The 27,066-nt window shown below is 63.4% G+C and overlaps 3 protein-coding genes across 4 annotated transcripts; 2 read left to right on the plus strand and 1 right to left on the minus strand.

Moving 5' to 3' along the window:
- Positions 1-1,512: 1,512 nt before the first annotated feature.
- Positions 1,513-8,831, plus strand: TBC1D20 (TBC1 domain family member 20). 2 transcript variants are annotated; one of them, XM_034067263.1, is made up of 8 exons: positions 1,513-1,555; positions 3,174-3,359; positions 3,943-4,023; positions 5,235-5,421; positions 6,025-6,126; positions 6,741-6,882; positions 7,381-7,553; positions 8,152-8,831. In XM_034067263.1, exons 1-8 carry the CDS (start codon positions 1,513-1,515, stop codon positions 8,405-8,407), a joined length of 1,170 nt encoding a protein of 389 aa, XP_033923154.1. In that variant the 3' UTR covers positions 8,408-8,831. The 2 variants fall into 2 exon arrangements, with proteins under 2 accessions (XP_033923154.1, XP_033923155.1); XM_034067264.1 differs by lacking the exon at positions 1,513-1,555 and adding an exon at positions 2,502-2,519 and having other exon boundaries at positions 8,152-8,407.
- A 6,590-nt stretch (positions 8,832-15,421) lies between these two features.
- On the minus strand, positions 15,422-16,265 carry SOX12 (SRY-box transcription factor 12). The gene has a single exon (XM_034067292.1). The coding sequence runs from the start codon at positions 16,263-16,265 to the stop codon at positions 15,435-15,437; it is 831 nt and encodes a 276-aa protein (XP_033923183.1). The 3' UTR covers positions 15,422-15,434.
- Positions 16,266-22,688: 6,423 nt separating this feature from the next.
- Positions 22,689-25,669, plus strand: REM1 (RRAD and GEM like GTPase 1). The gene is made up of 4 exons (XM_034066866.1): positions 22,689-23,030; positions 23,146-23,228; positions 24,000-24,204; positions 24,321-25,669. Exons 1-4 carry the CDS (start codon positions 22,739-22,741, stop codon positions 24,596-24,598), a joined length of 858 nt encoding a protein of 285 aa, XP_033922757.1. The 5' UTR covers positions 22,689-22,738; the 3' UTR covers positions 24,599-25,669.
- Positions 25,670-27,066: the final 1,397 nt, after the last annotated feature.

Consider the following 27,066-nt stretch of genomic DNA (forward strand, 5'->3'; position numbering starts at 1 on the left):
AAAGATTGAATCAACAGCATTTCCTTGCATCCTACTGGAAATCTCTTCATGTTCCCACCATTCCTCCTCCATGAGCCTACACCCTGGGGATTGTGCTCTTCTCCAGAACCCAACCAAGTCTTTGTGGGGCAGGGGAGGGGGATTCTTAAAGGAACCGCTCACTTGAGCCCCATGTCCTGCCTGCCACCCAACCCAGGGTCTGCTGAGGAGACAATTCCAGTATGGAGAGGTGGGATAAAGCTTAAAAGGAGTGAGTGCAGATAACACTTGACACCCAAATTGGACTGAATTATGTCTCCTTAGGAGCCAACCACAATGCCAGGTCACCCCCCTGCATGTCATTTTAGTCTTAAAAGATGAGGTTTCTGCTCCCTCGGGGTCCTGGAGCTCCCTCTTCCCGGGGTCTGGATCTCTGGAATTACTTTGTTATTTGGGTATCTTGTTTTGTTTTTTTTCAAATCGTTTCTCTAGGTTTCAAGCTGGTGGCTACTTAAAGCTGGAAAACTCAGACTGCGCCAAGTCCGATCCCACATCTTCACCCCCCTCCCCTCCCTCACGTGCCATGTGGTGAGAATCCAGTTACCTCACAGTCCTGTAAATACGCACTGAGAGGATGGAGCGAGTTCCCTTAACCCGGAATGGTAGATCAGTAATTGTGGACAACTATTATCATTGACAACGGAAAAAGCACCCTCGTTACAGCCCTGCTACCCCTTGCTGTGTATATATACTTTGTCCTTCATATGTGAAAGATCCAGTGTTGGAATTCTTTGGTGTAAATAAACATTTGGTTTTATTTATCGAGGTTAGATTGAAGCTCCCTGTGTAGAGGCCTCCGTAGCCCCCCTGGCCCCAGTGCAGTGTGGCTGTTGCTTGTTTGAGGTGTTCAATCCCTTGGCCTCCAGCCCTTGCTCATCCTCACAGGGTTTGTCCCTCTTGCAGAGGGGATGGCTGCGTCCTTCCAGGTTGTAGTTAGGATGGAGCTGGTGAGTTGGGTAAATGGACTGAAGAGACATGGGGCAGGAGACTGAAGTGCTTGTGGGGAGGTGAGGTCTTCCATGGACATGAGAGCAGTGTTTCCTCCAGGACAGCATCCCATGGAAGCGACCCCTTTACACCCCACAACGAGGGAAGGCCGGTGTGTGTTCACTCCCCTGGCGGTTCTGCACCGGAGCAGCCCCCGCCCTGCCGCTTTTGGGGTAAAACCGAGCACTTTTGGGGCTTTTAGCTCCGTTTTGGTGTATTTGAACTAAAACCCGGAACCCAGAACCGCGACTTTAACACGTGCTGCGCGTCTCCTTCCGCGCATGCGCAGTAGCCCAGCGCCCCTTCCGCCATCGTGATTCGCCTCACGGCTCCGCGCTTGCGCAGTGGGTGTCGTGACGTGCGGCCCGCGCGTCGCCGGCGGGAGGGGGGGGAAGAGGCGGAACGGGAGCGGAGCGGAGCGGACCGGAGGGCACCGGGAGCGCGGAGCCCCCGCCCGGCCCGGCATGCACCGCGGCACCGGGGGACATGGCCCGGCGGAGCCCGCCGCGCAGCGGGGGCGGCGGACACGGTAAGGGCCGGAGCGGGGGGCGCCGGAGCCTCTGAGGTGGGCGGGGGTTAGAGCGCCCCCTGGCGGCGGGGCGGAACTCGGCACCGCGGCGGGGGCCGGGCGCTGGGGTTACCGGTACCGGGGCGGGCTCAAGCGAAGGGGCCGGGCCCGGACTCGGGCCCACTTCCTGCTGGAGCCGGGGCCTTGCGCTCCCCGGTTCCCCTGCCCCGGGCGGTGTCAGTGGGAGCCGCTCCCGGCGGGGTCCGGCTGCGGAACGAGCCCCGGTGCGGCGGCGGCTGCGGTGCTGTGGGTCCCGGTGTGACCGGTGCCGTGCGTGCAGGGTACGGGTGCGCAGCGGAACCCCCGTCCTGAGCCCTGCAGACCCCGGGGTGCTCCCCAGCCCCTGCTCCGTGTGTGACCGGAGGAGCTCCCGCAGCTCCGGGGCCCGGAGCAGGGCCCGGCCGCTCCTGCACGGGACTTGGCTGGTCCGAGGGGTGCGGAAGGAGAGAAGAGGAAATCGCTGTGTCCGGGGGGGGGGTTTGGTGCTTCACCGTTACCGGAGCCGGCGCAGGACGGGGCAGTGGCTGCCGGTGCCTCCCCGCAGCCGGACGTGCCCTGTCCGGACACATTCCTGAGGGTGGGAATTGCAGCGGGGAGAGGGCCCCAGCAGCGCCGGGACAACGGAGCTGCCACGTGGGCAGGGAGAGCAGCTGCTCCTCCATCGGGATGCTTTGAGTTCCTCCCACTGCAAACCCGGTTCGGCCGCGTCCCTATGGATGAATCCCGATGGGAGCCCCGCAGTGCTTGGATCTGGGGGGGAAGCCTTGAGGTGAAGGCGGCGCTGGTGGCCTCATCCTGCGCTCCGGGGACGGGAACTGCTCCCTGGTGTGGGCTAACGGGTGGCTCCCGGCCGCTGGTGGGGCAGCAGGGACAGGTCCTGGGATGCAGTGGGAAGTGGTGTCCTCAGGACGCGCTCTGGAGCCCTGTAAGTGCGTTTAACCCGTTGGAAGCAGAGCACTGTGTGCTCTGCCTGTTACCCCTCCCCTGCCTGCGGTGTTCCCTTCCCTATCCCCCCCGTGTGCTCCATGAACGGTGGTGGTGGTTTCACACTGGTCCGCCTGTGCCTGTACTGGTGCCTGCCAGGTTGGTGTTACTGTGCTCTGATTCCTTAGCTCTGGTTTAGTTCAGCCCCTTCCTGTGCCTGTTGTGGTCCATGGGAGTGCTCAGACTCCTCCCCAGGGCTCTGCCTCTGGGAGCTGCAGCCTGGAGTCAGTAGGAACACAAAGTCCTGCCCTTAGCAAACACTTGACACCGGAGCTGGAGGCTGGTCAGGGAGCAGACGGCTGTGGGTGTCTTTGCACGGCTGTCACCATCCCGCCTGGAGCTGTGATCCATTGGGAACACGGGGCAGAGGGATCCCTTAGGCACTGTGCTGGGAGGAGCAGGAGGGATGTTCTGTGAGGTGTCCCCAGTGCGGAGCATGGGGAGATGGGGGCACTGAGCTGGTGGGTTGGCCCTGTGCTCACTGTCCTGTGTCATCTGCCCTGTGCACAGATGGCATCCCCATGAGTGGGGTTTGCCCCTCACACCGTGAGCTGCATCCCCCTGTGCCACTTCCCTCTCTGTCACCTCCCTGCAGACTTTGATGCCAGGAAGAAAAAGAAAGTGGCTGAGATCTACCAGGCCCTCAGCAGTGACCCCATCGACGTGGCCACGCTGCGGCGGATGGCGATCAGCGAGGGGGGGCTCCTGACCGACGAGATCCGCTGCAAAGTGTGGCCGAAGCTGCTCAGTGTGAACACAGAGGACCTGCCCCCCCTGCCAGGTACAGCACCCGGCTCGGGGCGGCCACAGGTGCTGGCCCTGGGCTGGGTTTGGTGGGTTGGCTGAAGCTGGGGCTGTTCTGATGGGTGGTGGTTCATGAACACCATGCCCTGCTGCTGCAGGGGTGCTTGGAGTTGCAGGGGGGATGGAAATGAGACATTAGGCACAAGCTGTTCCCTGTGAGGGTGCTGAGGCGCTGGCACAGGGTGCCCAGAGAAGCTGTGGCTGCCCCATCCCTGGCAGTGCTCAAGGCCAGGTTGGACACAGGGGCTTGGAGCAGCTGCTCCAGTGGAAGGGGTCCCTGCCCGTTGGAGCTGGAGGAGCTTTAAGGTCCCTTCAACCCAAACCAGTCTGGGATGCTCTGATTCTGTAGCTAACAGTCTCACTTCCTCGCACTGAAGTGAGTTAATGTCTGAACACACAGCAGCAAAAGTGAGGGGCCAGGGCTGGAATGTGACACATAAAAGGGAGACATCCATGCGATGCTGTGTCTGTGTGTGCAGCCTCACCCTCCTGCCTTCAGCAGGGCCTTTCCCACCTCTCTTCCTGGTCCCATGCTCACCATGTTCCTCCTTCCCTCCCAGGAAAGGAGCTGCGGGAGGACAATAAGGATTACCAGCAAGTGCTCCTGGATGTGCGACGATCCCTGCGCCGGTTCCCACCAGGTGAGGGGGATTCTCCTCTCTGGGGGTGAGCTCTGTGCTATGGGGCTCAGGCCTCACCCAGGGGGGTTGCAGGAGGTGACTCTGGAAAGCCAGAGCTTACAGCAGCTGCTCCATGCAGCAGAGCCACTCGGAGCCCTCTGCTCCCTTCAGCTGGGTCTGATGTGACTCCCCCTGTGCCCCCCATCGTGCATGGAGCAGTTGTCAGCTCCTCCTGCCAGGAGCAGGGTGAGGTTTGCATTGATGGAGTGCTTGAGAAGCAGCCTGTTTGCTGTGCTTTACTTTAGAGCCTGCTCTGGCCCAGGGAGGGGGAAAGCAGCTTTGTCAGCAGTTGGAACAGTTTCTGGTGTTAAACAGCCTCCAAATCGGGTTCATGCACCACATTTAGGAGGGCTCTGAACCTTTAGAAGCCAAACGTGTTGCAGTTGTTCAGTTCTGCTGCGTGGCTGGTGCCTTGTTGTGCTATTTATAAAGCATTTCATCCCCAGCTCTGCAGAGCAGCCGTTATTTCTGGCCAGAACCTGCTTCCCCCTCTGCTGCCTTTGTGTGAGAGAGCACTTGATTCACCCTGATTCCCTTTGGAGAGCGGATGCCCCATTCCTGACGGGTCTGCTCACACTGAGTGGCAGCCTCCGGCCTATTTTTAGATGCATCAGTGAAGCAGGGGAGAAAGGAACTTTATCACTGCAGGATCTCCATTGGGACCTGCTGCTTGGCCTTTGGGTGTTTTGTCTGTGGACAGGGATTGCTGGAAACCAGCTGCAGCTGCGGGCACAGGAACAGTGTTTTTCCTGTCACATCCTGTCCCTCAGCCGCTGGTGTCAGCAGGGACTGATGTGGAGCTGTGGTGGGTGCTGCTCTGAGGCCGTTGATGCAGGTTCTGTGAAGCTGGGTCCTGTTTAACCATTGTAGAACCTCTGGGAAATGAGAAACGATTGAAGTGTCCTCAGTGCTGGGTGTGCAGCACCATCCTGCCCAGCTCTGTGCACAGCAGGAGGTGGCAGTGCTCAAGGCCAGGCTGGACACAGGGTCTTGCAGCAGCTGCTCCAGTGGAGGGTGTCCCTGCCCATGGCAGGGGTTGGAACTGGATGATCCTAAGGTCTCTTCCAACCCAAACCATTCCTTCAGTGCTGCTCACACAGGCCCATGTCCTGCCAGTCTCAGGGCAGCAGATCCATGTGTAACAGTGGCTCTGAATGGTGCTGTTCCCACAGGAATGCCGGATGACCAGCGGGAAGGTTTGCAGGAGGAGCTCATCGATATCATCCTGCACGTCCTGAAGCGCAACCCGCAGCTGCACTACTACCAGGGCTACCACGACATCGTGGTCACCTTCCTGCTGGTGGTGGGGGACAGGCTGGCCACGGCACTGGTGGAGAAGCTCTCAACGCATCATCTCAGGTACGCAGGGGCTCAGCTGGAGGGGGGGAGCTGCAGGTGTGCCCCAGGCTGTGGGGACACAGCACAGAGCTGGCCTGGAAGGCAGAGCCTTGGGTTAAGGCCATAGCCATAGGGGTGCTGTGGGGAGCAGTGTGACCACACGTGGCTTGGCAGCAGCCGTGCTCTGGGGAAGGGTTAATTGAAGGCTGCCAGGTATTTGGTGGCATCTCTTGAAGCTGCAAGGCCAACTGCCTGCATTACACTCTGGGCTCTGCAGCCAGGGCCTGGCTGTGCCTCCCCCTCAGCCGTACACAGCCCTGGGCTCTGTGGGCTGCCCCACATCCTGTTTGTGCACCAAAACGAGCACAAGCCTTCAGCTGGGGTCTGTTCTGGAGGGGTTCTCCCTCCTTTGCCAGGCAGGGAGTGGGGTTTGGGTGCTGGGAAGGGTTTATGGGTCAGGTAGGATGGAGGCTGTCCCAGATGGACAGAGTTCCCTGGGGCTGGGGCCACCCTGCCAGCAAAGCTGTTTAGTGCAAGTGCATTTCTTTACCTTCTGCTGCCTCCCCAGAGGCAGAGCTCACTGACATGGTTACCTGATGAAGCTGCTTTTCCATCTTCCCTCAGGGATTTTATGGACCCAACGATGGATAATACCAAGCACATTTTAAATTACCTGATGCCCATCATAGACCAGGTGAACCCTAAGGTGCATGACTTCATGCAGAGGTACGCAGACGTTCCCTCAACACAGGTGTGTCACCTGCAGCCCCACAGCCAGCAGTGACAGCCCGAAACCCTGTGGGCCCTGATTCTGAGCAGACCCACTCCTGTGCTGCCCCTCTTGAGGGCTTTTAGGTGGTGCCATCCTCACCCCAGTGCTCTGCATCCTTATGGGAAAAGCCGGGGGTTTGTGAAAGGGGGTTTGTGAAGGGGGGTTTGTGGCTGGGATCCTACAGAGCTGCCACAACCACTTCAGGTGCCCAGGTTTTGGCTGGTGTCACCTTGCTGTGGTTTGTTGCTGTTTTGGGGATCATTCCCAGCATTTGGTGAATTAGGGCCCCACAGGTATAGACTGAGCAGATTGCAACAGAAGCAGGACAGTAAGTGGGGAGGTTCAGTCCAAGCTCCTTTTGTGGGTGAGTGCCTCCATTAGGTGTCAAGGCCAAGATGTTCTTGGGGTACCAAGCAGGATTAAACTCACAGATGTGAATGAGCCTTTAGGCTGCAGAGGAGGCTGCAGAGGAGGCTGTGCTGCAGGACTGGCCCTGGCAGGCGTGGGGCTGCAGTGCAGGGCTCAGCAGGAGCCCCTCAGCTGGGCTGACAGCTCCTTGTCTCTGCAGTGCGGAGGTGGGCACCATCTTTGCTCTCAGCTGGTTGATCACCTGGTTTGGGCACGTCCTGTCCGACTTCAGGCACGTGGTGCGATTGTATGACTTCTTCCTGGCCTGCCATCCCCTGATGCCCATTTACTTCGCTGCTGTGGTAGGTGTTGGTTGTATCAGCAGGGGGGGAGCTGCGCTGTCCTGAGATGGTGATGGTTTGGGGCTGGCAACCCCAGTGCTGCTGCTGCCCCTCCTCTGCAGACCCCCCTCAAGGCCAGTGATGGCCTTGGCAATGGCAGGGGGATGCAGGAGAGCTTGGGGTGGCCTGGATGTGTCCAGAGGTGCAGCCTGGACCAGTTCAGTGCTGGGGGGGCAGCAGGAGCTGGTGGTTTGCGTTGCTTTCATGTCCTGGCCCTGCTGCTGGGCACTTGCTGGGGCACGTGGCTGGCTGGGGACAGCCCTGTGCTGCCCTTGCTCCTTATGGGGATCCAGGTAAATCTCTTTGAGCCCAGAAACGGGTATCCCAGCCTCAGCCTTGAGAAGGGTTTGGCATTGCTCTTCCCAGGCAGGGAATGCTTCAGGGTCCATGAGGAAGGGCAGCTCCTCCAGCTGGAAGTGAGTGCCAGGGACTCATCCCCCTTCCCACTGCTCCCTGCAGATCGTGCTGTACCGCGAGCGGGAGGTTCTAGACTGCGAGTGCGACATGGCCTCTGTGCATCACCTCCTATCCCAGATCCCACAGGACCTTCCCTATGAGACCCTCATCAGCAGAGCCGGGGACCTCTTTGTCCAGTTCCCACCCTCGGAGCTGGCCCGGGAGGCAGCCCAGAGGTGAGTGCTGCCCCTGCCTGGCTCCTGCTTCCTCATGAGGATCGGCCCCTCTGGAGCACTGTGTGCAGTGCTGGTGTCCTCAGAGTAAGGACCTGGAGGAGGCCGCAAGGATGAGCAGGGGCTGAAGAACCTCCCATAAGGAGCCAGGCTGAGAACACTGGAGCTGTTCAGCCTGGAGAAGCTGCGTGGAGACCTCAGAGCAGCTTCCAGTGTCTGAAGGGGGCTACAAGGATGCTGGAGAGGGACTCTGCATCAGGGACTGTAGGGACAGGACAAGGGGTGATGGGTTCAAACTGAACCAGGGGAAGTTCAGGTTGGAGACAAGGCAGAAGCTGTTCCCTGTGAGGGTGCTGAGGCGCTGGCACAGGGTGCCCAGAGAAGCTGTGGCTGCCCCATCCCTGGCAGTGCTCAAGGCCAGGTTGGACACAGGGGCTTGGAGCAGCTGCTCCAGTGGAAGGGGTCCCTGCCCGTGGCAGGGGTTGGAGCTGGAGGAGCTTTCAGGTCCCTCCCAACCCATGTTGTGTGTCCTTCCCCTGGCAGGACCCAGGCCCCAAGGACAAGCTGGGGCCTCTCCTTGACCCCATTTCTTCTCTTTCAGAACCGCAGCATCCACGTTTAAGGACTTTGAGCTGGCCTCAGTGCAGCAGAGACCGGACACGGTGCTGAGGCAGCGCTACCGGCAGCGCCTGCACACCGAGGACAGGACGGACTCCATCCTGGCCAAGCCCAGGACCAACCGCTTTGTCAAGCTGGCAGTCATGGGGCTGACGGTCGCGCTGGGAGCCGCTGCCCTGGCCGTGGTCAAGAGTGCCCTGGAGTGGGCCCCTAAGTTTGAGCTGCAGATCTTCCCCTGATGCCCCAGGAAGGGCTTGGCCCTGGCCCCATTGCCGCACGCACCCCATGGTGCTTGGAGCAAGGACGTGGCTGGAAGTGACCTGTCCATGACTGGGTTTATCATTGCTGCATCCAGGGATGCTCTTGGCCTTGCAGCGGAGACCGAGGGGAGCCAGTCCGGCAGGATTGGACCCCACAGTGATGCTCACCCTGTTCTCTCCTCCCCGGGCAGGGCTGAGCACGCAGGCGCTGCCACCACCTCGTGAGGAAGAGGAGTTGGGATGAGTCTGGCTCTTGAGGCTGCACCCAGGTGACTGTGGGGCAGGGAGCAGTGTGGGAGCTATCCCAGAATGATCCCTGTGGGGTAATGAGGTGGGAGCAAGGCCAGATCCTCGCCTGGAGCAGAGTCTCACTTGGCTGGGGGGGGGTTACACTCCTGAGGCAGCTCTGCATCCCTCCTGCCTGCAGGATGTCAGTGCCCCACGGTCCAGCCCTTTGCTATGGGCAGCCTCTGAGCAGAGCCAGCCCTTTCCCAGTGTCCTGCCCTGAGGTTCTCTCCAGCGTGAGCATCCCCTGTTCTGCTTCCTCATCTCTGCAGCCGTTGGCAGGGGAGAAGGGCCAGGGATAGGCACGTACTGGGATGGGCATTGGGAGCCTGGCTGGGGCTCCATCACTGGCAGCAGTGTGGGTCAGCAAGGGCAGACCTGAGCGTCGCTGTCATGTGCCTGATCACATCACCACGAGTCTTAGCATGGCCAGCACCCACTGCAGGCTCCTCTTACAGCACCGGGAGCAGGTTGGAGCACAGGGAAAGGGTTTTTGCACCGTGTGAGCCCCTTTGCCCACATCACTCATTGCAATAGGGAACGTGGTAGAGACCTCCCCCAGGAGCTGCTCATGCTTCAGAGCAGCACAAGGGAGGGAGGTTCCCAGTCAGCCCCCCCCAGGCACAGCTCCTGCTTCCCCTCCAGCCCCATTCCCAGCCCCAGCTCAGCAGCAGCCCCCCCTGCCCAGCTCAGTGCCCCACTGGGCCAGAGCCAGGCCTGCTCTATGCCTCTACCTCTCCCTGAGCTGCTAAACCTCCCGCAAGTGCCCTTACCTGTCCCTCTGCTCCCTCCCTGCTTCCAATGCACCCCTGGAACAGGCATTGACTGAAGAGTTTGGGATACCCAGCTCATTCCCTGCATGTCCCAACCCTCTGCTGTGGTTCTGTAAGCGCCTCGGGCAGTTCTGGTTTGCCCTGTGGCTTTCACCCTCAGAGGGGCTGTGCCTTTGAGAGCATCAGGGTGGCCGTGGGGCAGAGGGGCTGTGGTTCTGTGGGGCTCCCTTTGCAGGCTGCATCTGGAGTGGGGTTGATGCACCCCGAGCCCCTTCCTGCTGCTGCTCCTTCACTCCAGGGCTCCGTGTGCCCATGGTGGGAGCCGGGAGCTGCTCAGAGCTCCCTCTGCTGTGGCTGAAGGCAGAGCCCGGCCTTGACCCCCCCCAGCACCCCCAGGGCAGCAGCGTGTGGGGCAGAGGATGAGGCTTTAGCACTTTAGCAACTCGTGGTGCAGCAGAGCCTGTGGTGCCCTGGGGGTGCTGCTGGGGTCCAGGGCCCCGCTGTGCACTCCCCAGCCCCCAGAGGAGGGGATGCTGGAGCCCCCAAAGGAGGGGATGCTGGACCCCCCCAGGCTCTCTGCCCACGATGCACTTTAGTTGTGTTGTTCCTGGGGAGGAAGGGGCTGGAGGAGATGCTCCATGTGTTTCAGTTACTCTGTACAAAGACTCCACATCCCATATGGATTTGTACAAACCCCCCTGTACAATAAACTGTTACTGACACCTCCTGCCCCCCGGGTTGTGCTCCTGGCACCCTGTGTCCCAGGGCTGCCCTCGCAGTGCAGCTCTATGGGGCTGAGCTGCCTGCAGGTCCCTTGAGCTGCTCCAGGCTCTGCCCGAGCAGCCGTGGCCGAACTGGGACTCAGTGCAAAGAGCCCATGGGAAGCATCACCTTTATTGACCCGCAAAGAGCACAGAGCAGAATGGGAGCTGTGTGCCCATAGCCCCCAGTGCTGTTGTGTGGATGGGGCAGAGCTCAGCCCTGTGCTGAGGTGAGGACAATGGCTGCGTTTGGCAGCTCTTCCTCCCCATCCTCCTTGAGGAGCTGCTCCCAACACTGGGAAGCATCACTTGGCCTTGGCAGAGGGCTATGGGACACCACGGGACACCACAGGACACCACCTCTCCCACAAGGACTGTACCAGACCCAGTGCTGATGATGGGGACGGATCCTCACCCCCCACATCTGGAAGGTAAGAGACCCCCAACCCCTTCCCCTGCCCCACACTGGGCCCACGGCTGCACTCTGGCTCATGGCTGGGCACTGGGTTTGGGGCTCATGGGGGCGCCAGGCAATGGGGAGGGAAAAGGGACCCCGGTACCCACCAACCCTCCTGCAGCCACAGGGGTGGGGGACAGCACCGCGGTGTGTGCACCCCCATGCAGGGGCATTGCCTGTTTGGGGACCACCAAGAGGGACCCCAAGAGCTGCCCCCCCAACCCCCCCCCCCCCGGGCTCTGTCTTGGCCATCAGGCCCCAGTCAGAGCCACATCCTGGGGGTGACAGACCAAGAGCATCTCTGCCCTCATCCCTGTGGGGCTTCCACATGGGATGGAGGAAGGAAACCCCCGGGGTGTGCCCGTCCTGAGCCGCATCCAGACCCCGCGGCAGGATCGGGCCCCACATCAGGCCACCCGCAGCCACCCAATCGGCGGCCATGGGGAAGGAGGAGGGGGGGGGGACCGAGGGGCCGCTGCCGTGGGGGGTGCGGGGCCACGGCCACCGGGTCCCCCCCTGCAGGTGGGGATGTGTGAGCCCAGAGGAGGGTGAGGGGGGACCGGGACCCTTTCGGTGCCGCTACGGTGCTGAACAAAGCCCTGCATGGGGAGGATGCAGGGGATGTGCTGCTCCTGCCCTGCCTGTCCCTGCCCCCATGGACCATTGGGGGGGTCTTGGGTGCAGGGGTCCAGGGGGGGCTCAGTCCTGGTGCTGACAGCGTTTGGTGGGGAGGGGTTTGTCACCATGGGGACCACCCACCCCAGTGCATCCCTGGTGGTGGTGCCTCCTGCCCCGGGCTGCCCTCACCCTGCATCCCCCCAGGTGTCCCCACATGGGCTCACCCTGCCCACAGCCCTGCCTGCTCCCTGCTTACCTGTGGGAGGGCAGAGGCCTTAGAGCATCCTTCTGTTTTCCAGGTCTCTTCTGTCCTTGTGGCCAGAGGGATCCCATAGCATCATCCCTGGCTTCAGCACAGCCCTGGCACTGTCCTTGTCCTTGGGATGGGAGGCTCTGCAGGGCAGATGCTGCCGGTGGAGCCGATGGGATGTTGTGTGCAGCTCAGTGCCAGGCCGGTGCTGGTGTGTGCATGGGCCTGTGTGAGCCACACCAGGCACCAGCCTGTGGTGAGGGCAGGAGGCAGCAGCAATGGATGATGGTCAGACTGGACCCATAAACCCCCTGCTCTGGGTGGTGACCCTGGTGCCATGGCCAGAGGTTGCGGTGAGCCGGTGCTGGAGCATCGCTGTCCCTGTGGTTGTGGTACTGGTGCTGAGTGGCTGTGCAGCCATCCCCCACCTGGTCCCCAGCATCACCCGTGTGCAGGGCGGTGGTACCCAGGGATGCTCCAGGCTCCCCTGTTGCCATGGTAACAACGGTGGGTGGGGCGGGGGGATGCGGTGACGCAAGCAGCGTGTGCCCCCGTGCCCCCCCCCTCCCTCCCAGGCCCTCCTGCAGGGCTGGGTTAATGCCCGACCCCCCATAGGCTGAGCCAAGACCCCCCCTCCGGGGCCCATAGGGCTGTGTGTGCACAGAGCAGGCACAGCACTCTCTGTGCAGCCATGCACAGAGCACATATGTGTACACACATCCCCATGTGCTGTGCATCCACACACATGCATGGGTGCACACACGCATCACACACCAAGTGGGTGCTTGCACACATGTAGGGAGATGCACACACCTGCACATACACATGTAGGGAGATGCACACACATGCACATACATGTGCACACCCCCCATGTGCTGTGCATCCACATACATGCATCACACACCAAGTGGGTGCTTGCACACATGTAGGGAGATGCACACACATGTACATAGATGTGCACACACACCCTGGGCTTGATGAGGGTGAACCTGCCCCAGGGGATGATCCATGGGGACCCCACAGGACCTGGGGCTCAGGGTGGGAGCCCATGGGCTGGGAGCTGGATGGTTCCCACTGGGAGCACCTCATCCCTCTGGGTACCCACATCCTCCCTCTGGAATCCCTCATCCCCCATGGATGTGGCACAGGAGCAGCCGCAGGGCTCAGACCAACACACTTTATTCCATAGTCACAAGAGGCAGGATAACCGGGAGCAGAGCCGGAGCCGGCAGCAGCCTCGGCTGAAGCCCCGTTCCTCCAACACAACAGCTACAGGTTCCTTCACTACCACGAACACGACAAAGGTGACCCCGAGCGCCCGTGCGGAGGCTGCGCCGGGGCCCCCACCGGCTCCGGGAGCCCCCGGCCCGCTCGGCTGACCCGGGGCAGCTCCTTCCTGAGAGAGGTTTGGTTTCTTCTTATTCATTCTCATTATTGTTCATTATCACCATGATTTGCTTTGTCTCTGGTGGCGGCTGTGGTGGGTGCCGGGCAGCACCGGGGAGGAGGGCGCAGCGGGGGGGGCCGCACGCTGGGGGGGTCTCTAAGCACTACAACCACACGGCACAGACAATCCACCACTGTCCACGACTGTTCTCCCCTGACAAAGACACCCAGCGAGGCTCGAAGGGGGGCAAGGACCGGGAGGGGATGGGATGGGGACGAAGCGGATGCTGTTGTGCTTGTGGCCGGGGCTGGGGGGGGGGTCGAGCCCCGGCGCTTGGCTCCGGTTCTGGTGCTGACCCAGAACCTGCTCCTGAGGAAACGTTTCGCCTGATAGTCCGTGGAGGGAGCGCCCGACCCACGGGTGATGCTCGGCACAAAGGGACCCCAACAGGACCAGGAGATGCAGCCCCGGCAAAGCACGAGAGTGATGCGAGACCCTCACCGCGGCCTCAGGCCCTGCCGGTACTTGGGGGCTTTGGCTTCCCCATGGATGGGGATGGAGGGCGGGAGGCTCTGACGCGGGGCCCTGAGAAGGCACCGAGGTGCTGGTCGAGATCTGTGCACATTGGGGAGCCCCCACGGGGCCCCCAAACCCGGCTCAGGCAGGGATGGGGCTCGGGGTGCTCCTGGTGTGGGGCTGCCCAGGGGGGTGGGAAGGCAGAGCCCCCCCCTGGCTGCGGCATCACGGCTGGCCCGGCGCTGATTTGGCTTTTCCATGTGGGGGGATGTGGGTCCGGTGGGGAACGGCCCGGGATGGGGAGCAGGGATGGGGGCACGCTCTATATGGGGAACACGTGTGTGATGCGTGACACCCGCCTGGCACCGCAGGCTGGCGCCGCACCGGGGCTACGGGAACACGGCGCTAACGCAATGCCAACACACAGAGCTACCGCTACACACCGACACATCTACCATGCTGGGGGACTGCGGGGACCCCAAGACCGCCAGGGATGGGGGACATGGAGCATCCCTGGGAGGGGACCTGTGCCAGGGCATCAGGGCAGCTCCCTGCTCGGAGCTGCACTGCAGGAGCCAGGACCCTGGAGGGGGGTGATGCCCTTCCCATGGTCATGGCAGCCCCATAGCAATGGGCAGCCTGTGACTGGAGGAGCTGCAGCTCCTAAACAGGGATGCAGAGACCCTGGTGCCCTGGGGAGGGTCAGAGGGGCTTCTGCATCCCCGGAGGCTCAAGGCAATGGGGACCTCAGAGGCTGCTTCTAGCAGAGGTCCCCACTGAGCCCAGTGCAGCTCCTCCGGGTGCTGCCGGCCATGGCCATGTCCCCAGGGCTGGCACTTGGGGTGCTCGGGGTCCTCACCAGCCCCACACACGGAGCACAGCCCTAACCCAGAGCCGCAGCCGGTGCTGCAGCCACAGCCACGTGCTCCCGGCAGCAGGAGGAGGTGGCTCAGTGCAGGAAGGATCCATGAGGAAAGCAAAGGCAAACCCGGCTGGAGGAGCCGTTCCTGCAGGGAGCAGCGCTCGGCCGGGATGCTTTGGCTCTCCTGGTGCCATGTGGAGGAAGCCCCATGCTGGAGCATCACCCACGGCTCTGGCATCGGCTGCTGCTGCTCAGGGCCCAGTTGGGGTGGTTGCTTAAGGCAGAATTCCAGCAGCATTCCCTCTGCCACGCTGGCACCATCACTCACTGCAGCTGAGCACAGTGGGACTCGCTCCACCGGCCGAAGCGAGCCAGAGCAGAGCGTGTCCTGCATGGGCATGGGCTCCGAGGCCGGAATGGGGCTGGCTGCCTTGGGAAGGGCTGGTTCCAGCTGGATCCAGGCTGGCTCCGGGCACAGCCTGCTCTGCACAACCGCCCGGCGAGAGGAACAACACAACCTCCGGCACCACGTGCGCATCACGTGCGCCCAACTTCGCTCTTCCCAAAGCGAGCGGCCGGGAGCGTGTGGTGCAGGGAAAGCACCAATCCCATAGGATGTGGAACCCCCACAACCAGGTACACCCATGGAATGGGGGCAGGGAGGGCTCAGTGGGGCTCTGCCTCCATCCATCCATCCCCAGGGAGGAGGCAATTGAAGCCGTGCTTGAACCGCGGTCAAACAGCAGATGGAATCGGCCATTCCCCGAGGGATGGGGAGGATGGGATGGGCGCCGAGGGCTGGTGTGGGTGCTCCGGGAATGGCTGGTGGGGATGGGAGCAGCCATGGGAAGGGGCCGGGCCCTGACAATGAAACCCCGATGAGGGGTGAGCAGCCACACGCCCGGGCTGGACGGGCGGACGAGGAGCGGGTGTGTGCCGGGGGTGGGTGAGCGGGAGCTCTGCCTTCCAGCGCCTTCAAGGCAAAATCCCTGATTCCTGCATGTAAACAGCTGGTTTCGGTTCGTATTTTCTCGGTATGACCTGATCGTGGGGGGAGCAAAAGGAGAAACGGGAGTGTTACCTGCAGAGCGAGGGACTCAGTAGGTAAAGACCAAGTCCGAGATGCTGGACATGAGCCAGTCCCCTGCTATCATCTCCGTCACCTCGGGCGTGCAATAGTCCGGGAACTCGAAGTGCGAGGAGCCTCCCCTCGGGAAGAGGTCGTGGTCCTTGTCCAGGACGGACCAGTCCAGGGCAGCGCCGGTGGCACCGGGGGGAGCCCGGCCCGGCCCGGCCCCCAGCGCCTCCTCCTCCGGCTCCTCATCGGAGGAACCGAAGGAGGAGGGAGGGGACGCGGCCGACACGGGAGAGGGGGACCCGCTCTGCGGGGAGCTCCCCGGCTCGGGGCTGGGGGGCGCGGGGGGCTCCGGGGCCGCGGGGCTGCCGTCGGGGGGCAGCTCCGGTGCGGGCTCCGGTGGCTCCGCCGGGGCCTTGCCGTGCTGCCTGCGGCCGGCGGAGCCGCGGCCCAGCACCGACGGTTTGATCTTCACCGGGAGCCGCGGGCGGGCGGCGCCGGTGCCCACTTTGCCCTTTTTCCGCGGCCGGTACTTGTAGTCGGGGTAATCGGCCATGTGCTTGAGGCGCAGGCGCTCGGCCTCCTTCACAAAGGGGATCTTCTCGGAGTCGTGCAGGAGCTGCCAGCGCCGGCCCAGGCGCTTGGAGATCTCGGCGTTGTGCATATCGGGCCACTGGTCCATGATCTTGCGGCGCTCGTGTTGGGACCACACCATGAAGGCGTTCATGGGCCGCTTGATGTGCCCGCTGGGGGTCTTGCACCACGCCGGTTCCGCATCACGGGAGGGCAGCGGGGCACAGGGCTCCCGTCGAGCCTCCGCGCCCCGGCCCCGCGCCCCGCGCTGCTGCACCATACCGGGCCCCGGGCCCCCCCCACCGCCGCCTTCTCCTCCTCCTCCTCTTCCTCCCCGCCCGCCGCCGCCGCCGCTACGCGCCGCGCCGCGCCGCCCCCATTGTGCGGAGCGGGCGGCGGCGGCGGGGCGGGGCGCCGGGGGCCGCACCGGGGCCCGGGGGCTCACGGCGGAGGCGGCTCCGCCGGGGCGGCGGCTGCGGAGGTGCTGCGGGAGGGCCCCGGTGCGGGCCGGTGGTTTCCGGCGGAGGGATGCTCGGCAGCGGTGCGGTCCCGGGATGCTTTGTACCGGTCCGGGGATGCTCTATACCAGCCCAAGGATGTGCTGCCGGTCAAAGGATGCTCCTCGCCGCCCCGGGGATGCTCTGCACCGGTTCGAGGATGCTCTGCCCCGCCCTGCTGATGTGTCCCCGGTGAAGTCTGAGGATGCTCCCATAGGGGAGGCTGCGGCCGGTCCGAGCCACGGGGTGCTCGGGGGCGGTGCGGGCAGCCCGGGAGCCACACGCCCCCCGGTGCCGCTCTTATAACCGGCGCCGCTCCGCCCCCGGTAAACACCGCCGCGCCGGTTCTGTCAATGGGAGGCACCGCCTCCCCCCGGCCCATTGGCCGCGGGGCGGGGGGGGAAATCCAGCCCCGCCAATGGGCGCCCTCCGGAGCGGGGTTGCTGGAGAGAATGGCAGGGCGGCACGCCCCGGTGCCCCCTGTGCCCCCCGGTACCGTCGGTAACGCACCCCGGCAACGCCCGGTGCCCCTCCCGGAGCAGCACCCCCGCTACCATCACACGGGCACCCCGGTACCTCCCCGTGCCCTCCGGTACCCTCCCGGATTTGCTCCAGCCTCTGCCAATACCCGCTGCTCCCCCGATGCGGGCACCCCGGTACCCCCACACGTGTGTGTATCCCCGGTACCCTCACCCGTATGTGTGTATCCGCGGTGCCCCCACCCGTGTGTGTGTATCCCCGGTACCCCCGGTGCCTCCCACCCGTGTGTGTGTATCCCCGGTGCCCTCACCCGTGTGTGTGTATCCCCGGTGCCCCCACACGTGTGTGTGTATCCCCGGTGCCCCCACCCGTGTGTGTGTATCCCCGGTGCCCCCACCCGTGTGTGTGTATCCCCGGTGCCCCCACACCTCCCGGGCACTCTGAGCATCCCGGGGTCGCCGCTTTAGCCCCCGTCACTGCCGGTCCGAGGGGCTCATCCCCGGTATCCCGTCCGGGGTCACTCCCATAGGGGTTCACGGGCCCCGGGGGGGGGGGGGGGGGGGGGGGGTGAGGATGCGCTCCCGGTGCCACGAGTGGGACTCGGTCCCCCGCGGCGCGGCCCCGCCAGGCCCCGCCCCTCCCGTCCAGGCCCCGCCCCCCGCCCGGTGTCACCAATGGCGTGGCGGCGGCGGCCCCTGTTGCCCCGGAGACCGCGGGCTGCCCCCCAGGGGCCGCGCCCATTGGCTGCTCCCGGCGCGCGAGCCCTCCGCAGGGCGTGCGCCCATTGGCTGCGCCCCGACGGCAGTTGCTGTGGTAACAGAGCCCCGGGGCCGCGGCCTGCACCGGACACCGGGGCCTGCACCGGGGCCAACACCGGGGCCTGTACCGGGGCCTGCCGTCCTGTGGTACCGCCGGTACCCGGTACCGCCCCGCAGCTTCCCCCCCCCCGCGCGGGGCCTGCGGGCGGTGCCTCCCTGAGCCGCTCCCTCCCGGTGCACCGGAGGCCATGCCCGGTACCGGACACGTGGCACCGGTCACGTGGCACCGGGCGCGCTCCCGGCCGCTCCCCGTGACCCACGGGGCTCCGCGCACCCTCCCTGCGGGGCCGGCAGGGGGCGCCCCTCCCGGGAGAGCGCGCCCCGCCCGGTGCGCGCACCCGGCGCTGTCGCCATAGAGACCGGGTACCGGGGATCCCGGGGGGGGTTCCCGGCCGCTACGGGTGTCCCTATGGGGCACAGGGGCTCAGTTCCTCCCCCCTATGGGGCACAGGCAGGAGGCACCCATGGGGGCGGTGAAGATGGGGCTCACTGAAGGTGCCCTAACCCGGGGGTGCTGCTGCGAGGCTCCTGCATGGGAACAGAGGGGTCCGGGGGGGGTTCGGCCTCCTCAGGGCATGGGGCTTTCCCTTGCAGAGCCTGCACGGAGGTGGATGCAGAGCCCAGAGCCGAGCACCATGGAAGGGGTCAGAACAGTGAGTCCTGTGCTCCTGGGGTCCCATACACGTGCAGCACTGCCCTGTGAGCGCTGCACCTCAAACAGGGCTGGGCTTTGCTGCTCCAGGCAAGCAGAGGGCACCTGGAGGCCCCAAAGGAGTAGTGGGTGTCGTTGTGGATGGGATCCCAGAGGTCTCTGCTCACAAACCTCCTCTGACCCCTTGTCTTTGCTGCTGTGGGGCTGAGGTTGGGATTACAGCAGAGAGCAGAAGGCAGAGGAGAGGAAACCTCCAGGCCAAGGAGTGACTTTGCCACCATCACTGCTAAGAACAAGAAGAAAGGCAAGAAGAAGCCAGGCTGGGAGAGGTTCCCTTGCACCCTGCCCTGCTGCATGGAGCCATGTCTGCATTCACCCAGTGCTCTGTGCTCAGAGACCTGCAGCAAAAGCCACCGACAGCAAACTGCCCAAAGGGGAATGCTGAGAGCAAGGGGGAAAGGCCATGGAGAGCTCTGCAGGCTCAGCTCCTGCGCTGTCACTGCCTGCGGCTACAGAGGGTTGGAGTTCAGCTCTTTACATTCCCTCATCCACCTATGTGAGAGCAGGTGCGAGGTTGGAACTGGGCTGTGAAATAAGCCCTGGTCTGGGTTTGTTTGTGTTTCCCAGGCAAGCCAGGCACCTGCTGCAGCAGTACAGGGCACTCCAGGTGAGGCTTTAGGGCTGATCCAAAGGCCCAGTCCAGCAGAATTCCTCCTCAGTGCTGCCACAGGGTCAGCACTGCCCTTCCCTGCACTGCAGCATCCCCAGTGCTGGGAAGAGCTCTGATGCCCAGAGACCCTGTGGGGTGCTTGTGTTTTGTGCCTGTGTTTTAAAGCCAGGAGAGCATCTGACTGTAACTGGCCCAAGGAACAGCAGTCACCCCTTCAACAGCCCAGATCCATGCATCCATAATGTGCCCAGCTCCAGCCAGCACAAGCCCCATCAATGGGCTCCTCTGTTCTGCTGAGGTCAGGGATGGTGCAGGGGGAGGTCTCAGAGCAGGGCCTGTGTTTCTCCCTGTGCAGAGGATGAAGGTGATGGTGCAGACCTTCAACCAGAACCAGCTGCAAAGAGCAAAGGCAGAGCTGCAGGAAATGGAAAAAGCAATGGGAAAGAATGTGGAACGTGAGCTGCTGCCATTCCTGCGAGCTGCGGTCTGTACAACCACGTTACCTTGGCTTCCATCTCCTGAGGTTAACGACACTGTGTTGATCTTATAAATGTCAAACAATTCCATTTCTGAACATGGATCCCAGTTCCCTGTGGGGAGGATCTTCCCTGCAGCAGGTCCGGAGGGAGGGAGCAGGAACGGTCACCCCCTTGGCAGCTCTTTGCACCATCCCCTTGGGGCAGGACCTGGTGCAGGTGGTCCTGCTCCCTCAGGGTGTGTAATCCCTGCAGAGATGCTCAGGGCTCCGCAGCTCAGAGTGAAGCTCTGCAGCCCTTAATGGAGATTTCCTGTTCTCATCCCAACCAGAGCTCCAGGAGGAGGTCACAGCAAAGGTGCAGGCTCTCCAGGAGGAGCTCAGGGTCGTGTGGCTCTGCACCAATGGGCACTATCCGGAACAGGCTGTCAAGGTATTCCTTCTGCAGCATCCAGAAACTGAGGCAGCAGCAGAAGGTGCTGAGACTCCTACTCTGTTGTTTCATCTCACTGAGGCTCACAAGGAGCTTCCCTGCCCAGGCAGATCTGCCCCATTTCTCTGGTAGCTGATAACTCCTGAGTGGGTGCTGGGAGTACTCCCCACTCCCAGTGTGTGCTGGTCCCGAATGGAAGGATTCCAGCGCACAAGGAGAATCCTCTTGCAGTGTTGATGGGAGCCATCAGCAGCCCTGCCAGCTCAGTCACGGGAGCACCGGGCTCTCCTGCCTGGGGACAGAGCCAGGCAGGCCAGCAGCCTGCTGTGACAGGCTGCTTCCCACCCCATCCTTGTCAGGCTGAGGGACAGCACTGCCCCTTGTCCCCAGTTTGGGTCATAGGAATCCCAAGTGATGTGGACCAGCCTCTGGTGCTGTTTGCTGGGCAGGGGGCAAACGTGTTTAAATGTGGAGGGTGCCACAGAAGCTGTGAGCAGAACAATGTGCACATGGGGGTTATTTACAGCAGCTGCCATACAAACTGTTCCTGGCACAGAGGCGCCTGTTAACAGTCACTCCTGTCCACCCTCTGCTGCTGCTGTAGGTACAGAGCCCTCAGCTCCCTGCGCACACATGGGGCTTATTTTGGGGTCAAACCCCAGCCCTTGGGATGAGCAGCGAAGTGGGAGCGATGCAGGAGGGGCTGTAGCTGGAGGCCGGGTATGGCTGTGGGCACACAGGTCACACAGCAGGGAAGGATGGAAGGGTCAGGGGAGCGCAGGGAGCAGCACAACTTGGGAGTCTTCTGATTTAAACCCAAACTGACATAAAAAGAAGGAATTACTTCTCCTGCACAGCTGAGGGGGGGGATGGGGGGGGACAAGAGTTAAAAATAGGTTAAAAATAGCAGGAAGGCCCAAGTGGAAAGTTTCTGTAACATCACAAGTCAGGCATTCGGTGCTTCCCCGCCCCGACAGCCGGAGCCGCTGCCAGCGCCCTCTGCAGCCCTCAGCCCTTTCCCACTGACCTCCCGGCAGCTTCTCACACGGCCCCATTAACCCCTTGGGTCCACACACAGGATTTGCTCCTCTAAAGAGCAGAATCCAATGGAAGCTGCCCTTGGTCTGGGAGCGTTTGGATGTGGGGGGCACGGAGCCCTCCCTGAGTCCCTGTGTCTCCATCCCCAGCTGCATTTCAGCTTCTCCTCGTTACAATCCTCTTGCTCCAAAGGGCCATGGGTGGATTTCAGCAGCAGCCTCTGGCCCTGCACTGGGATCCTCTGGTTTGTCCTGGATGGGATGGAGATGGATGAGCACAGCTCGGAGCCAGCCCAGCTCCCTGCACATGGCTGTGGGTGCGAGAAAGCAGATGTACCTGCTGCTCCCAACGGCTCCCTGCTGCTGTTTGTCCGTTGGGATTGACACTGAGGGAGGCTCTCTTCATTCCTTCTCCCTCTCAGAGCCCTGGGGTTAAGCCTGGCTCTGCTTCTCTGGGAAGCAGCGAGCCCACAGCCTGCCTGGCAAAGGGCTTGGTTGCAAGTATGGCTGCAAGACCAGTACATAGAGCAGGGCTTGGGCTTGGCACTGGTTTCCTTCCAGATGAGAGTGCTGGAAAGCAGAGTGGAGCTGGGGAGTGGAGGTCGGGCTGGGCACAACAACCGTCGTCTGGCTTTAAAGTGGTTTTCTCCCTTCTCCTCCCAGCTTCCTTTGTTCTGTGTCCCAGAATAAGCACCTGCGCTATCCCCATTGGAAACCAGTTCTGAACACTGGGAACACTGGGAAGGCAGAACAGCAAATGCAAAGCAGGCTTCCCTTCACCTCGGTCAGGATGTCTCTGAGCCCAAATCCATCACCCCCTCCTGCCTGGGCCACACATGAGCTTCTCCTCCTCCTCATCATATCAATCATGGCTTATTCCCACTCTTTGTCCCTCCTGTCCCCCAGGTCCATGTTGGATACTGAGGTGGTCCTCAGCATCCCCACCGAGAAGACATCACTCCTCTGCTGTCACCAGCTCCACAGTGCTCAGTGCACCCAGGCTCCAATGCGGTGCTGAGCTGCTCAGCACCTCCCTTGCCACCAGTGCTGCACCCCAGCCCCGCTCAGCTGCCTCGGGCACTCTCTGCTGTGGGTTCAGGATGCAGTAAAGGTGTTGCCATCATTCCTGTGCTGTGTTCATGGCTGCGGTCCCTTGGAAGGTGCATGGGGTGAGCCCTGCGAGCAGAGCAGGATCAAAGCCAAAGGTGCTTCCCCATTGCTATGCTCTGCCCGTGAGGGGTGTCCCCTGGTCCGGGACAGCCACTGGGCTCACACCAAACGGGCTCTGGTTCTTGCCCTTGCCAAGCAGCCTCTGGCTCTGCCCTCACTGGTTTCTGTCTGGAGGCTGCTCCCCGGGATCGAGGGGACGCTCCGGGTGATCCAACCGTTCTGTGGCATCGGGAGCCCCGCGGGGACCTCAGGGACCGGGCAGGGGACCGGGACCGGGACAGCTGCGGGCCGGGCTGGGACCGGGGGGCGGGACCGGCAGCGAGCGGCTCCACCTCCCTGGTTTAAATCCCGGGGCCGGGCGGCGCCGGCTCTGTCCCAGGGAAAGTTGTGTCCGTGCTGCAGGCGGCTCAGGCGGGCACCGGGACCGGGAGTGACCCCAGCATCTGGAGTGAGGCTGTGAACAGGACCGACACCGACACCGGCCCCGGGCCCCGGTGCTCGGCCGGCCCTGGGCGCCGCCGATGACCCTGAACACGCAACGTGGGAGCCACAGCCCGCTCCGCCGCAGGGCCAGCACCCCCGTGCCGCGGCCGGGGCTCTCCGGTCACCCGCAGCTGGAGCACCGAGCCTCGGAGCCGGGCGCCAGGGCCGCCGGCCCCCGCTGCAGTTGGTCCTCCGAGTCCTCGGGCTCGTCCGGCGCTTGGGAGCCGCTGTACCGGGTGGTGCTGCTGGGGGACCCCGGCGTGGGCAAGACCAGCCTGGTCAGCCTCTTTGCCGGTGTCCAGGAGCGGGATGTGCTGGAGCAGCACGGAGGTGGGTGCCTGGAGGGGACCGGAGGGGGGAACGGGGTGGTGGTGGTGTGTGTCCGGCCCCACAACGGGAAAACCCCATCAGTTGGCACCAATTGGGCTCTCCCGGTGTCTTGCAGAGGCCGCCTACGAGCGCACGCTGTGTGTAGATGGTGAGGAGACCACACTGCTCGTGATGGACACATGGGAGCCGGAGCAGCGGGTATGGCCCGGGATGGGCACTGCTGGGATCTGCCCAGGGGATGCCATAGAGGAGGAGCTGCTGCTTTGGGGCCTCCCTGCCGTGTCCTTGGCTCTTCCTGCTTGCTGCCCTTGCAGCAGAGCTGGGGAACAGGGACTGGGGTCACATCCCTGAGCTGCTCTTTGCCCACCTTTCCCTGGCATAAGGGGCTGCCCCTCATGTGCACTGTGGGGTGGGCACAGGGAGCCCCTTGCGTGAGGGTTGGGCCAGGAGGGAGAAGGGATTGTGGGGAAGGAATGTGGTGCCAGCCTGTTTGAAACCAATGGAAATGGTTTGGGATTGGGACCGAAGGAGCCAACTGAGCAAATCCACGTGAGCCGCTGCTGCCAGCCAGGGCACGTGCTTTAACCGGCAGTGGTGGCTCCGGGAGCCTGGCACGGGGCATCCCTCCCGGGCAGAAATGCCACCACCACTGACGCTGCCTCCCTCAAAACACCCCTTTGCCCCCCTCAAAACACCCCTTTGCCCCCCTCTGTGCTGCATTCCTGTGGGTGCCACCAGTCCCTGGGAGTGGGGCTGGAGCCAACCTGAGCCCACGGCCCTGGTTTGTTGTTGGTAGAGGAGGAAACTCACAAAGACCCCCCAAAATCAGAAGGTTTTAATCTGTGCTTTGTTAATGGGGCCACAGGTCTGCTCCCCATGGTGTAGGGGCTGGTGGGATGCGCTGGCAGGTCCCATGGGTGCTGGGGAGCTGCTCAGAGCTGTGACATGTCACTCCCCATGCGGTGGCAGGGCAAGGGGAGCCAGTGCCGCAGCCAGTGCCTGCAGGTGGGGAACGCCTATGTCATCGTCTACTCCATCACTGACCGGGGCAGCTTCGAGAGCGCCTCGGAGCTGCGCATCCAACTGCGCCGTGCACGGCAGCCCGAGGACATCCCCATCATCCTGGTGGGCAACAAGAGCGACCTGGTGCGGAGCAGAGAGGTCTCCATTGAAGGTGAGCGGGGCTGGGGGGTCCCTCTGCATCCCCTGTGGCTGTCCCCTGGTCCCAGCCATGCTGCAGTGCCCGGGGTGCCAGCGGGGCCGTGTCCCCCCCTTGCCCTTCCCTTGCAGAGGGCCGAGCCTGTGCTGCTGTGTTCGACTGCAAGTTCATCGAGACCTCGGCAGCTCTGCAGCACAACGTGGCCGAGCTCTTCGAGGGGGTGGTGCGGCAGCTCCGTCTGCGCCGTGGGGGCAAGGAGCCCCATACACGTACTGCACCGCAGCACAGGCGCAAGGAGAGCCTCACCAAGAGAGCCCGGCGCTTCCTCGACAGGCTGGTGGCCAGGAACAGCAGCAAAGTGGCCCTCAAGTTCCGCTCCAAGTCCTGCCATGACCTGTCTGTGCTCTGAGAGCCACCGGTGCCTGCCCAGCGCTCCGCACACCCGGGATGGGACTGTCCTCTCCACCAGCAGTGTGGCCGGTGGCTCCGTGGAGAGCCCAGATAGGACCAGAGCGATGCTGAGGATGTGGAGCTGGTTTAACCAGTGCTGAGGGATGCTCAGGGTGCTCTGGATCCGGCCACGTCCCCTCCAGGAACAGAGACAAGTGGGGCCAGGTCCCCTGGGCTGCACTCATGGAGCAGAGGGTGGGATCCTGGGTTACAGATGCTCCTGGGCAGTGGAGGTGAGGAGTGGTTGTGCCCTGGGAGCGTGGCAGGTCCTGCTCATGGTGCCCATCCTTCACAGGACAGCAGGGACCAGTGAGGGCACCATGGTGGTGACAACCTCGAGCACATCCTGGAGCCTGGCTGGGGAGAGGGACCAGGGATCACTGGCACCATCACCAGGGGCCCTGTCCCACATCCTGGCACTGGTGGTTCTCAGAGTGAGGTTTTTCTGCTGTGTCTGTACTGGTGCAAGGGGGAAACCCTCTATCTGCAGAATGAACCATGCCAGGGGGTGCAGGTCCCTGCTGTGTGGAGCTGCATCCTGGAGCCGTGTGGATGGGTTCAAGCCCAGCTCCCTGCCCGTGGCCGCTATGGGACGGGACGTGCCGGGCTGCAGCGAGGCGGAGGCTCCGGGGGCTGCTCCTGGGACGCCGCAGGGTAACCGGTGACCTCCGCAGCCCCGGCCCGGAGCCAGGGGGGAGCCGGGGTCGGGTCAGGAGTTTCCGCTCGCTCTGCGGCTCCAGCGTTGGGAGCCTCCGGTTGGGGCTGCTCCGAGCGGGGACAGCGGCGCAGGGGGACACGGAGCTACCGGTGATGGTGGCTCTGTTCCAGGGCAGCGCTGCCCCCAGCACCGCCCCGGGTCCCGGTGCCACCGCTCACCCGGCGCCGCCGCACCGGGGCTGCGGGCTCCCGGTGCCGCTGTGGCTCCCGCAGCTGCAGCCGGCGGTTCCCTGCGGGGGGGCCGCGGATGGAAACTTGGCAACGGGAGCAGAGGGGAGTGGAAAGAATGAGCTCAAACCCAGAAAAATGCGGCCGAGCCGGAGGGTGGGAGGGGAGGGCAAGGGGGGAGCATGGAGAAGCCAAGGGGGGGGCATGGAGAGGCCAAGGGGGGGTATGGAGAGGCCAAGGGGGGCATGGAGAGGCCAAGGGGGGGGCATGGAGAGGCGCTGGGAAAGGATGGGAGGAAGGAAGGAGGAGGCGCTGGGGGGCCAGGGCTGCCCGTGACCCCCGATGTGGCCCGTGTGTGGGGCAGGCAGTGCGGGCTTGGGGGCTGCAGCCCCTCCAGCAGGAGCTCTGGGGCTGCCCCAGTGCCACCACCCCTGTGTGACCCATCCATTGACCTCAGTGTGAGCTCCCCCAGTCCCATCCGCTCCCCGGTGCCATTTGCCCCTGTGCCGTTCCCCACAGTGCCACTGGTCCTGGTGCTCAGCACCTTCCTGGGCCATGGAACCCCATGGACACACAACTGTCCGATGTCCTCAGTCTGCCCCATCCCAGGGCAAATCCCATTCCCTGCTGGCAGAGCCCTGAGCACCGGTGCTGAGCCAGCTGCCAGCCCCACACTGGTGGGTGCCATGGGGACCCCACACACATGGCGATGGGTGATGGTCCCTTATGGCCCCATCCTCCTGCATCCCCCCCCCATGGAGCACCCATCCCGTTCTGCAGCGTTCCCGTTCCCATGGGTGACAGCAGCAGGAGATCCCTATGGTGGGAGCACGGGGTGAGCCTGTGCTCGCTGCCTGCCCCTGCCCGGGGGGGCAGCGGTGCCGGGGGGGCTGTGCCCTGGCACGGAGCTGAGCAATGTGAATCAGCGGCTCCAGAAATGGGAGAGTTCGGGGGAAAAGGGTAAATCGATTGAACAAATAAAGGAAGCTTTGTTCTGTACCGAGAGCTGCGCTGCCTGCACCCAGCCGGGGCTATGGGGATGTGCGGCACAGGGGAGATGGGGAGGAGGAGGAGGAGGAGGAAGGGGAGGCTCGGGGGGTGGCTCAGGATGCAGCAGGGCTCAGGGTGGTGTGAAGGGGGGGAATTTTGGGAGGAAAACACACATTCCAGCCGGTTTTCCATCAGATCCCGGCCCCAGCCCAGCAGCAGGAGGAGGAATCCCTATGGAGGAGCTGCTCCCGAGGGAGGCCGTGGGGATGCGGGTGCTGCCTGCAGGACACAGCGGAACCTGCTCCCTGTGAGGGTGCTGAGGCGCTGGCACAGGGTGCCCAGAGAAGCTGTGGCTGCCCCATCCCTGGCAGTGCTCAAGGCCAGGTTGGACACAGGGGCTTGGAGCAGCTGCTCCAGTGAAGGGGTCCCTGTATGGAGCTGGATGGGGTTTAAGGTCCCATCCATCCCAACCCAGTCCGATCCCCTCTGTCCGTTCACGTTAACCGTCGCACCCGGGACCCCTCCGCGCTCGGGGGGCGCGGCCGCAGTGAC

The sequence above is a fragment of the Melopsittacus undulatus genome, chromosome 10, assembly GCF_012275295.1.
Source record: "Melopsittacus undulatus isolate bMelUnd1 chromosome 10, bMelUnd1.mat.Z, whole genome shotgun sequence".
Classification (NCBI taxonomy): Eukaryota; Metazoa; Chordata; class Aves; order Psittaciformes; family Psittaculidae; genus Melopsittacus; species Melopsittacus undulatus.

Coding starts and splice junctions, on each gene's coding strand:
- TBC1D20 (XM_034067263.1), top strand. CDS start 1,513: ATGGCCCGGCGGAGCCCGCCGCGCAGCGGGGGCGGCGGACACG. Junction 3,360..3,942: donor GGACCTGCCCCCCCTGCCAG/GTACAGCACCCG, acceptor CTTCCCTCCCAG/GAAAGGAGCTGCGGGAGGAC. Junction 6,127..6,740: donor GTGCATGACTTCATGCAGAG/GTACGCAGACGT, acceptor TTGTCTCTGCAG/TGCGGAGGTGGGCACCATCT.
- SOX12 (XM_034067292.1), bottom strand. CDS start 16,265: ATGGTGCAGCAGCGCGGGGCGCGGGGCCGGGGCGCGGAGGCTCGACGG.
- REM1 (XM_034066866.1), top strand. CDS start 22,739: ATGACCCTGAACACGCAACGTGGGAGCCACAGCCCGCTCCGCCGCAGG. Junction 23,031..23,145: donor TGTGCTGGAGCAGCACGGAG/GTGGGTGCCTGG, acceptor GGTGTCTTGCAG/AGGCCGCCTACGAGCGCACG. Junction 24,205..24,320: donor CAGAGAGGTCTCCATTGAAG/GTGAGCGGGGCT, acceptor CTTCCCTTGCAG/AGGGCCGAGCCTGTGCTGCT.